The following is a 10483-nucleotide window of genomic DNA, read 5'->3' as shown; positions in this document are numbered from 1 at the left end:
CCTCAGCGAAGCGCCCTCCTTGCCTTGAAGCTGGGCCTGGGACAAAGGTGGTGGCCTCACAGCCAGCCCAGGCAGGGAGATCAGCAGAGAGGGGTGGCCCCTCCTGACACCGGGCGTCTGCCATCCTTCAGGCACCAAACAGCCCCGTCTACCTGGCCCTGGTCTGCCCTCACACCAGTCCACCCCCAGCTCCAACCCCAACCTCCACCCCCCCTCTGCTGCCACGGCCTCCAGCACCTGACTCTATTCAGAGAACTGAATTCGAGCTTGCAGGGGTGAGAACCACACTGAGCAGCATGACAGGCTGTGAGATCGGAGGAGAAGAGTATATGCTGAGGCTCTCCCAATTGTCACTTGGTCTTAGGGGTCCTGGTGCCCATAGCGTGGCAGTCCAGCCACAGTGCTGGGCCTGCACAATCAGCCTTTAGGTGAACTGGAACAGGAAGCGGAACCCCCAAGGCGGCCGAGCAGAGTGGTTGCTGGGAGGCATACACACTGGGCAGCAACACTGACATGTTTCCATACAGAGGCTCCTTTGGTGATGAAGGGAAGAAGGATCATGTGTGGGGAGTGTGAGAGGATGAACGTCTGATTCGGTGACAGGAGGCAGGGCTCACAGCGGCGGACAGTGCTCACTGCTGGAGGGGTGATGGCCTCGGGGCCAAGTCAGTCAGAGCTTCTGCCTTCACTGGCAAACAACCAGGGGTTATGGGACTGTTTTTTTTTTTTTTGAGACGGAGTCTCGCTCCGTCACCCAGGCTGGAGTGCGCGATTTCGGCTCACTGCAAGCTCCGCCTCCCGGGTTCACGCCATTCTCCTGCCTCAGCCTCTCCGAGTAGCTGGGACTACAGGCGCCCGCCACCAGGCCCGGCTAATTTTTTGTATTTTTAGTAGAGACAGGGTTTCACCGTGGTCTCGATCTCCTGACCTCGTGATCCGCCCGCCTCGGCCTCCCAAAGTGCTGGGATTACAAGCGTGAGCCACCGCGCCCGGCCGGTTATGGGACTTCTTAATGGCAAGAGGGGTGGGTGTTTTGAAAGCGGGTATTTACTTGAATTTACAGTAATTGGCAAAATTCAGTCCTTGGAGGCAAAAGTACCTCTCCCAGGTTACGGGCAAACTGGAGAAAGGGCCTCACCTGGAAACTGTAGGATTCACATTGTGGACGCTGTCTGCTAAAGTGAGCACCATTAAGACCATTTTCTAGCTGCAGCTTTCCTGGGAAAACAGCACAATAATCTCTTCAGTGGCTCCTGGTAGCTGGCAAGACCATGCGGTGCTCCAAAAGGAAGTTCAGGCGAGCGTTCGCTGTCGGGGTTTGATCCGTGGATACAGCTGGGAAGCAATGGAGCCGCGTCAGGACAGGAAGCCACACACACGGAGCAGGGCCAGCCAGACCCGAACCCTGCTCCTCAGCTCAGCCACCCTGGACAGCCGTGCAGCACCCTTGTCCCTCAGGCCTACACTCAGCTGCACCTCTACGCTGAGACCCACCCAGCCCTCTTTAAAATGTGCCTCATACTCCCAGAATATCCTGTTTTTCTCACAACACTTCATGCCACCTAGACTTGTGACTGCCTGTGGCTCTCAAGGTCAGAAGCTCCCCGGGCAAGGGTCTCTGCCTGGCTCCCTGCTGTGTTTGCCTGGCCAAGAACATTGGCTCAGCAGGAAGCCCCTGGCAGCTCTGCAGGGCACAAAGAGAGCAGAGGCAGCTCCCTCTGCCAGAGGACTGAGGGAGTCACAAGTCCAACACAGAGCTAGCAGCCTGCACGTTCCCACCTCTCCCTCCACTGGAGAAATTTCTAGGCTGCAGAGATTTCTAGATTGGGGAAAGTGTGGGTGGGGTGAGCTGGGCCACTTGTTGAAGTTCATCATGAACCGAGCTCATTGAGCGGCCCCTCACTGGGGCACTCGGCCTCCATGGCGTAAGCATGGCCAGGGGAACCTCCTGGGGCCCTGCCTGAGCCTCATGCCAGCTCTGCCAAGTAGGCACCTCCCCCTATACAGAGGGGGCTGCTGAGGCTCAGAGAAGCGAAGCCTCCCTCCCCAGCCCCACAGCAGGATAGGACCGCATGCTGTACAGAGACATGGACAGCTAGTTTCCCAGTAAGTAACCTGAGTGCTCACCCCCAGCAGGTTTTTGGGCACGTAGCCCTCCCGGTCTCCAAGGCGAGCCCACCACCACTCAGTCTCGCTTTCGTCCTTGCGCCTCAGGATGGTGAGGGCGTCCCCTTCGTGGAAGGACAGCTCGTCACTGTTCTGGGCCTCGTAGTCCCACAGAGCATACACCACACCTTTGTTCATCACACCCAGCTTTTCCTGCACCCCTGGAACCAGAGAGCAATGGTCAGGCCTCAGCAGAGGGTGGCCTGCAGTGAGGCACCCTGCTCGAGGAATAGAACATGGTCATGCTGCTGCTGAGGCTGCTCTCGGCAGGCCCCACGGAGGCCAGCAGGGGAGATGAGAGACTATTGGAGACTAGGGCCCCACCTGATGCCGCCCCTGCCCGGCCCAGCTGCTGCTCCTGCTGCCGGCCCTTCCTAAGTCCTGCAGGACAGACAGGACAAACGGGCTCCTGAGTCCCAGGGCAAAAGTGTGCTGTTCTTAAGGTGACACTGAGCAATCACAGTGAGAACGGATTTCTAAAGTCACTAGCTAGAGCAGCTGTGACTGCCCTTGGATGGTAATGAACAAACTACACACCACTGAGCCCTGACTGAGCAGCTACTTGTGGGTCCCCGAGAAAGGGCCCTTCTGCAGGACACTCTGCTTCCGAGGCCCAGTTGTGGTGACCGTGGGGAGCTTCCCCTCCCTCTGGTGGTGCCACTGTGACTGCAGCCTCCTCCTCACACTGGCGGGACTCACCTGGGGGCTGCTGTGCCTCCCCAGCCCTGCCACACAGCCTGAGAGTTTGTTGCTTGGCTCTGTTGTGGGAGCTTGGGCCAAGGAGGGCATCACCTGGCTGTTTTCATGGGTAATTTCAACCCTAGGGTCCAGTGTAGGGCACACAGTATGTTCTCAAGTAATGTGTGGAATAAATGACTTGTGACTGTTTAACACTCAGAACAGAGAAGATGTTCCAGCTCTTGGAAAATGCGGCCCTGGCTAAAGCAGCTTAATTAGGACACGAGCCTTTCATCAAATGTTTCCGGGGAATGGCCAGGGCCCCAGGCCACCCCAGGAAAGGAGCTGGCCCTGCTTCCAGAAGCAAGGGTACAGAACATCTACGCAAAGCACAGCCAAGTCATTTTGTTTTCTTGGGAATCTGGCACAGAATCCTTCTAACAACATGGACTTTCAAACATGTTTTCAGGAATGAAAACAAGGGGCAGTGTGACCTTCACTCGAGTGAGACATCCTGGCTGCCCCTGAAGAAGGTGGAACAGCTAGAGAATGCTGTGCTGCCAGGCACGGTGGCTCACACCTGTGATCCCAGCACTTTAGGAGGCTGAAAGTGGGCAGATCGCTTAAGCCCAGGAGTTCGAGACCACCCTGGGCAACATGGCGAAACACTGTCTCTACAAAAAAAAAAAAAAAAAAAAAAAAAAAGGTACAAAAAATTAGCTGGCTGTGGTGGGACAAGCCTGTAGTCCCAGCTACTTGGGAGGCTGAAGTGGGAGGATCAATTGAGCCCGGGAGGTCAAGGCTGCAGTGAGCCATGATTGCGACATTGCACTCCAGCCTGGGTGACAGAATGAGACCTTGTCTCCTGTCTTTAAAAAAACAAACAGCTGTGCTGAAGCTTCTCTGGCACCGGCCAACTGTTGCCACAGCAGTACCACAGCAGACAGCACCACTGTGGCCCCAGGCCTCCCCTGCGTACCGTATAGAAACTGGGAGCACTGGATGTAGCCTTCCTCCATCTCCTCACACTTGTCTGCAGCAGTTTCAATGTCGCTTATGGTTGAGGCAAAAATGGCGGCACCACTCTCCACCAGCTGTTTGCAGAGGTGAACGCTGTTACAAGAGGCAGCGCAGTGCAGCGGCGTCCTGGAATAGAGCGTGGGTGAAGGTGCAGGCCTGGCACTGCCTGTCCTGTAGGACGTGGCCCTCAGAGATTTCCCTCTAAGGAATCTCGCAGAAGGCGTTCGCCTTTGTGCCATCAAGTCTCAGTGTTGTTTCTTTAAAGGCAGGATTTCCACGAGCCAATTGTTTCAGACCATACATACATTTTGAAAAGGGGACACAGGGAATGGGTTAAGAAATGGCCAATCCACAGATGTTCACGCTACACTGCATGGTGATATGAATGTACATAATACACTGAAACGCACATTTAAAATAGCTGTGAAATTTTCTGTTATGTGTATTTTGCCACGATTCAAATACAGCACAATGACAGCTGTCTGAAAGTTCAAAATAACCCCCACAGGAGACCAACACGTCTCGCCAGCAGCAGAGCTCCCGAACGCAAATGGAAATGAACAATGCAACAACCTACATGCCTGACCCAGGGGGATGCTGAGGCTGCTTTTCACACAGAGCACAGAGTGTGAATAGTTCATATGAACATATGAAAAGGGGAAAACGGAATGATTCACAGAATGCTCAGATTGCAATGTTAATGATGAGGCATAGAAGAGCATAACCACAGCCATGTTTTTAACAAAATCATCAAGAGAAAAGACTGGAAAAAAAGGCAAGGAAGCCCTGGCAACAGCTGTCTTTCAAAGGATGAAATGATGGGTGTTCTTGCTCTAATTCTCTCTTCCGTGCTTCCTGATTGTCTAGAACACGCATGTTTCCCTTATGCAAAGTAGGGAAAAGTAAATCTGTCCACCCCACACTCCTATGGGCCTCACCATCCATCACTATCAGCAGCATTCACGTTGACACCAAAGTCCAGCAGGAACTTCACGATGTGATGGTGGCCGGCGCAGACGGCGTTGTGCAGTGGGGTGATCCCTTCGTCGTTGGGCTTACTGGGATCTTCCACCTAGGACACACGACCTGTGAGCACCCGCCCCCTCGCCCCCAGCAGCGTGCGCTGGTCCCCGGCTGCAGCTCACCTCATAGATGATCCTCTGCACCAGATCGAACTCTCCTTCCAGAGACGCGTCTAGGAGCAGTGCCAGGGGGTTAAACCGGACTCTCAGCCCGTGCCCTGTCCGCTCCGAGTTGGGCTTCTTCAAGTTGGTCCGCTTGTTCTGTTGGGAAGGAAGCACGCTTTCCAGTTAAAGGTGGTCCACTAAAGTCTAAGAACCCACGCCTGCTGGGAAAGAGTGGTGAGAGCTAAAGCCCACAGACAGTGGCTCCATGAAGCAGCCCTGGAGTGGCAGCAGTAGCAGCACCCAGGTGACCACCTCAAATAAGGGCCAGGGCCACTCTGCTCACTACGAGGGAGAGCACTGTGTGGGGCCCGAGTCCCCGGCTCACGCACAGAGGGACACAGCCGTGTCTGAGCTTCTGGCCACTCCTCGGAACACTCTGTGGGAGGGAGGGTGGCGTGTGACTGCCAAGTAGCTGATGGGAGCCAGCAGCTTGTTCCTGCCCACATGCGACAGGGTTCTTCCTGCTACGGCACCAGATCCTAGCGGAGAGAACCCCGCTGAGGGTTCCCTGAGATGGCACCTGGCTCCCTCTCTGCTCCATCAACACTGACCTCCCACCCAGGGCCTTCGTCTAGATGCTTCTTCCCTCATCTCTCTATAGGACCTTCAGGTGCCAGCGACAGCTCCCCTTCCTCAGGAAAGACTCTGGAGCTCCCTGACCAGCTGTCTGGGAAAGGCTTGGCCACAATGTGCATTTGTGTGGCCGAGCCCCATCTGTCATGCTTTTTCATGCCCCATTTGTCTCTGTGACTGTCCGTCCTCCCCACAAGACGTAACTCAGGGACATCCCTGGTTCCCACTGCTCCCAGCACAGCCTGACCAAGGGAAGGACCCCAGAGGTCCTGGTTGCATGAATGACCAGGAAGGCCAGGCTTTGGTCTAGCAATGACACCCACCGTGGAGGTGGCAGGAGGGTGGCTGGCAGGGGGAAGAGGTGCTGGAGGGACCTGCTCTTCCCCTGGAGACGGGGCCTCAGCCACAGGACTCGGGATCTGCTCCGTGGTGGGGACCGTGGCCACGTTGTTGTTATCGTCCTCCGCCGGCTCGGCAGTTTGGTGGGTGGTTTGGGGACAGATGAGCTCCTCTGGTTCCGGGGAAGGTAGCTCATTATCATTGGCATCTGACGACGGGGCAGGCTCGGCGGGGAGGGGGGCTGTGGGCTGGGCAGGGGGCAGTTCTTCCAGGTTTCCGTTGGCATTGGTGTTTCCATTGTCCACGTCGGCCAAGGTGCCCATATAGTCCTGGGAGGGGCTGGGCTGGTAGAAAGGGGTGCCCTCCATGCCACCGGCCAGGGTGTTGAAGCGCTGGTACAGCAGCTTCTGGATGTTGGGCCCGCCGGGGCCCTCGGGCTCTGTGATGGAGCTGCGCTTCTTCAGGGGCCGGGGCGCGTTGGCCAGCTTCCTGCGGAGGGCCTCCAGGTCCGTGTCACTCTGGTAGCGCAGTGGTGAATGCACGATGGGTGTGAGCTTGGTGGGGCTGAGTGGCCGTGGCAGGCTCTCCACGGTGCTGCCATCTGCGGGGGCGGCGGGGCCGTCCTGCTCGGGCTCTTTCTCAGCACTTTCTGAAGGTGGCTGAGGCTGTGGTGCGCCCGTGGACAGTGACCCATGAAGAAACGGCAGCGGCGACGGAGATGTTGAACCCGAAGGTAAAACGGGCTTACCATACACTGGGGAAGACACGAAGGACAGAGGCAATTGCGACCTCACTACAGAGATCTAGTCATACACACCTACGATTACACCAGAGACAGGCTCCTGCAAAGACACACATATACATCTGCTGCTGTTCTTCAATTCTCATTTCAAATCTCTGAGGAAACCTCCTCCTCCTCCTAGAGCCTCCACTGACTCCTTCTGAAACGTGCAGTGCCTCTCTAATGTGTCGGTTTTTACATTTGGGTTTCCAGTACTGGAGCTTTTTCAGAAGAAAAAAATAGGTTGCTAACCCGACCTTCCCTGCTGCAGACAAGCCTGCCTGTTTTCTGGCCAAGGAATAAGACAAAATCCACTAAACATGCATCTGATCCTTGGACTAACTCACATGATGGAGAAACACGCTCCTCCTCAGAGCAGGAAGGTTTAACCTGGAGGTCCAGGAGCTCTTGAGAATGGTCTAAGCCTTTCCCACCATGGCCAGAACCCTCCCCACAAGGGAACACTGCACCACCACCTGGGAGGTCCCTGTGCAAGAAGTGACTAGGCACGTCCAGAAATCCCTCAACTATGAGTCTAGAAGCTGCAGCCAACGCCCAGGAATGTCTAAGAAGGCCCTAGCCTAGACCTGACCCGCGGCTTCCTCCCATAAGAGTCGGAAACACCATCGGCCTCGGTGGTAGGTGTGGAACTAAGCTACCTTCTCTCAGCTGCCTTCTTCGAACATCTGAGCTCCATAATCGGAACCAAGGCTTTCCTCCCCTCTGGGCTATGGGGGAGGCTCCTACGCAGCAGATGCCCTCCTGAAACTGCCCATGCCCAGGGGTTGGGCTCAGCCACTGCCAGGAGGGCCAGTGGTCAAGGCCACCCTCTACTCACTAGACAGCTCCTGGCACAAGTTACCATGAAACAGAAGGAAAAGAGGAAATTCTCGACATCTCACCCTTCCCGGAGCTGGATTTCCTAAGTAGCACAGGGAGGTGGCTGCTCAGACAGGAAGTCAGAGAACTGTGAGCCATCTGCAAAACGGCCTCCTCCATGCACTCCAGCTTCCATTCCCTTCTCACACTGACACCCAAGGCTGTACTTTTATGTAAGAATTAAGTTTAATCCTAAATAGCATGTGGCCCAATCGTAAAGATATGCATTAGTATTTTCTTAATTAAAAGCATGATTTCCTAGCCCCAAGAAAAGGAGAGTATAAACCCACTCTACCTGCTTTAACTGACTTATTTAAGGCGCTGTGTGCTGCCGGCTGGTAATTCTTAGGTGGTGTGGCTTGCTGGAGGTACATGGAGTATATGGAACTTGAATTCACTGTCTGGGGTCCTTTCCTGGGAGACTGTGGCCTTGACCCTTTATCAGCCAGGAAGGGCCTAATGGCCACTGTCAGTGGGAGTTCAGGCTTGCTGTCCCCAGCTGGAAATGCAGGTGGTCCCGCTGGCGGGTATGTGGGACTTGGCGGTACGGAAATCCTCTGCTGAATCTGCTGTGAGGAGCCTGGCTGGGGGGTGCTGCCTGTGGTGGGCAGCAGGGGGGGCCTCTGTCGACTTGGCAGGCCTGCACTGGGCCTGGGCAAGCTGCCTTCCTTCCTCCTTTCCAGGGAGCTTGTCGACCCAGGACCCAGAGGCGTAGGACTTGGGTATGTCCCATAGCTTGGAGGCAGCTGCTTGCCTACACCCGGGGTGGGAGGTGGCACTTTACCAATCTCGACGCCCTAAGTTTAGGTGTTAAGAAGAAAAACAAAGTCATCCTTTGAACAGTGAAGAATATTTCCACCCACATCCCCGAGAGAATACACAGTAGGATTTGTAATCCATCCAATCGGCTGTGACCAGGACTTGGGGCGCACTGTTGAGCTCACTGCCTGTCTGCAAAAGTTCTGATCGAAAGGTGCGTGTACTCGTGGGCTGCTCAGGCTCTTAGGACCCAGTAACCCTCTCAGGACTTTGGGTGTTGTCTGGACAATAACAGGATTAACTTGCCCCCTGACAAGTCATACCCTTTAGCTTAGTACTAAGGCAGAAGAGAGCCCTGTTGAAGAGCCTGCTTGTGTTTTGTGATAAAGACACAGGCCTACCGGCTTCTCCGTGGCTCCCAGTGCTGAGAAGGGCACAGGCTGGCTGGAGACAGTGCCCTGCTTGACAGACCCCTCCACGCTCGGATCCTTCCAGTCTGCACCGGCCACCTGCACTGGTTTCACTGAAGAGCTAGAATTCTGTTTTAATGTTGGCCAGTTTCCATCATTAGCTTGAAAAGAACACAGAACTTAAGTAAAACTTTTCTCGACGTTAGTTGAACCAACCTAAGAATAACACTCTGCCAGAAACAAAAACAGCACTGGGACATCCCATTCTGATGGCAGATCCATTAACCAAGTGGTCGACCACCAGCCACACGCACAACTGCTGATCTCCTCCAGCACCCACAGACCCGTGCACAAGACCAAGGGACGGGCTCTGCTGGCAGTTCACTGCCAATGCCCAAATCGCCTCAAGTGTTACCAGAGACTCACGCCAAACCAAGGCTCCACTGCTGCGGGCCTGGGGCTGCGTCCTATTTCAACACAGGTCAAATCCATTACATCAGCACCACCAAATAAAATAAGCACTGGCCCTTACTTTTGAAACACTATTTATAAGTACAATTACATAGAGCAATAAAAAAGATTTATCTTTTGACTTCATAATAGGTTTGACCTGTAGTAGTACTTTCATTATTGAGATAAAAATTTCTGCCCTCCAAGGTAACTTAGGATCACAGGAGGCCCATGCAAGTTCCCACTGATTTGTGTAGCAGGAGGAGCAGGCTATCATTCTGTTGCAGTGATTAGGAAGCCAGTCATCAACCCCAAGTTTTCAGGAAAGCCACTGAAATGATACGTTCTTTATAGAGTATTTTCCAAACTGAAAAAGGGTGCAGAAGTATCCCCTGGTAACACGGGACCCCTCACAGTGGCCTAAAGTCCATTACAACACAGGCTCCTGGTTTTCTTTTACAGGAACAGGTGCTGAACTGAACTAAAGTGTTCAACGCTTCCAGCACCATCAGCAAGATGGGACAGACAGAAATCAGAGGGACTGTTTTGGGCCCTCCTGGCAGGAACAGCACATCCCCTTCCCTTATCCCATCTGCCAGCACAGGCAGGAGAGGATAACTAAGGAGCAGCAGGAAAATCAGTGGTCCTCACAACAACGTCTGAGCCAGAACTCTGGACGCATAGCACATGACGAGGAAGCTTCCCAGCTGCGCTCTGAGCACCTGGGCAACACAGGGCCCCATCAGCCGCAGCCTCACACGGCTTGCTCCTAAGCCAAACTGACCCAATGCGGCCACACTGCAACCCCAGCTGCATACACTGCTGGGCTGTTAGGTTATGATGCTACTAAACATCACTGCAGGCTCCGGGCAGCGGCTTCTGAGACAGCTCTCGTCAAGCCCCGTGGGTCCTGACGAGGCATTCCAAGGCCCCTGGACCAACTGCCATCTTGCTCCATGTGGCCTGGAGGATGTGTGGCCAGAAACCTGCAGCCTCCCCAAGGACAGGGCCTGTGGTCTCAGGGTCACAGGGAATGTGGCTGTCCAGCTGCTTCAGAAACCACCCAGCAACAACAGGAAGTTTTATGGAAATCAGCCACAGTGGGGACTAAAAAGCAATCTTCTCCTTTCTTCAGAAGAAGGCAAGAGGCATAGAAGGAAAATCATTTTATAGAGGAACAATTATCTTTTAGCATGATTGTAAAACTAAAAGCCTCGTAATAAACTCAGAAAATTATCTTA

General features: G+C 54.4%; 1 protein-coding gene across 2 annotated transcripts in view; it reads right to left on the bottom strand.

The window, feature by feature from the left end:
• Positions 1 to 1029: 1029 nt before the first annotated feature.
• Positions 1030 to 10483, bottom strand: part of PPP1R13B (protein phosphatase 1 regulatory subunit 13B) — a 123164-nt gene continuing 113710 nt past the window's right edge. For both annotated transcript variants that reach the window (XM_030803748.1, XM_030803749.1), the window contains exons 10-17: positions 8784 to 8953; positions 7919 to 8420; positions 5948 to 6717; positions 5010 to 5147; positions 4803 to 4936; positions 3824 to 3990; positions 2128 to 2327; positions 1030 to 1335 (exon numbers count right to left, since the gene is read on the bottom strand). In XM_030803748.1, the coding sequence (XP_030659608.1) occupies positions 1294 to 1335; positions 2128 to 2327; positions 3824 to 3990; positions 4803 to 4936; positions 5010 to 5147; positions 5948 to 6717; positions 7919 to 8420; positions 8784 to 8953 (2123 nt within the window). In that variant the 3' untranslated portion in view covers positions 1030 to 1293. The remainder of the gene's footprint in view (positions 1336 to 2127; positions 2328 to 3823; positions 3991 to 4802; positions 4937 to 5009; positions 5148 to 5947; positions 6718 to 7918; positions 8421 to 8783; positions 8954 to 10483) is intronic.

The sequence above is a fragment of the Nomascus leucogenys genome, chromosome 22a (assembly GCF_006542625.1).
Source record: "Nomascus leucogenys isolate Asia chromosome 22a, Asia_NLE_v1, whole genome shotgun sequence".
Taxonomy (NCBI): Eukaryota; Metazoa; Chordata; class Mammalia; order Primates; family Hylobatidae; genus Nomascus; species Nomascus leucogenys.
This window is presented reverse-complemented; position numbering and strand designations above follow the sequence as displayed.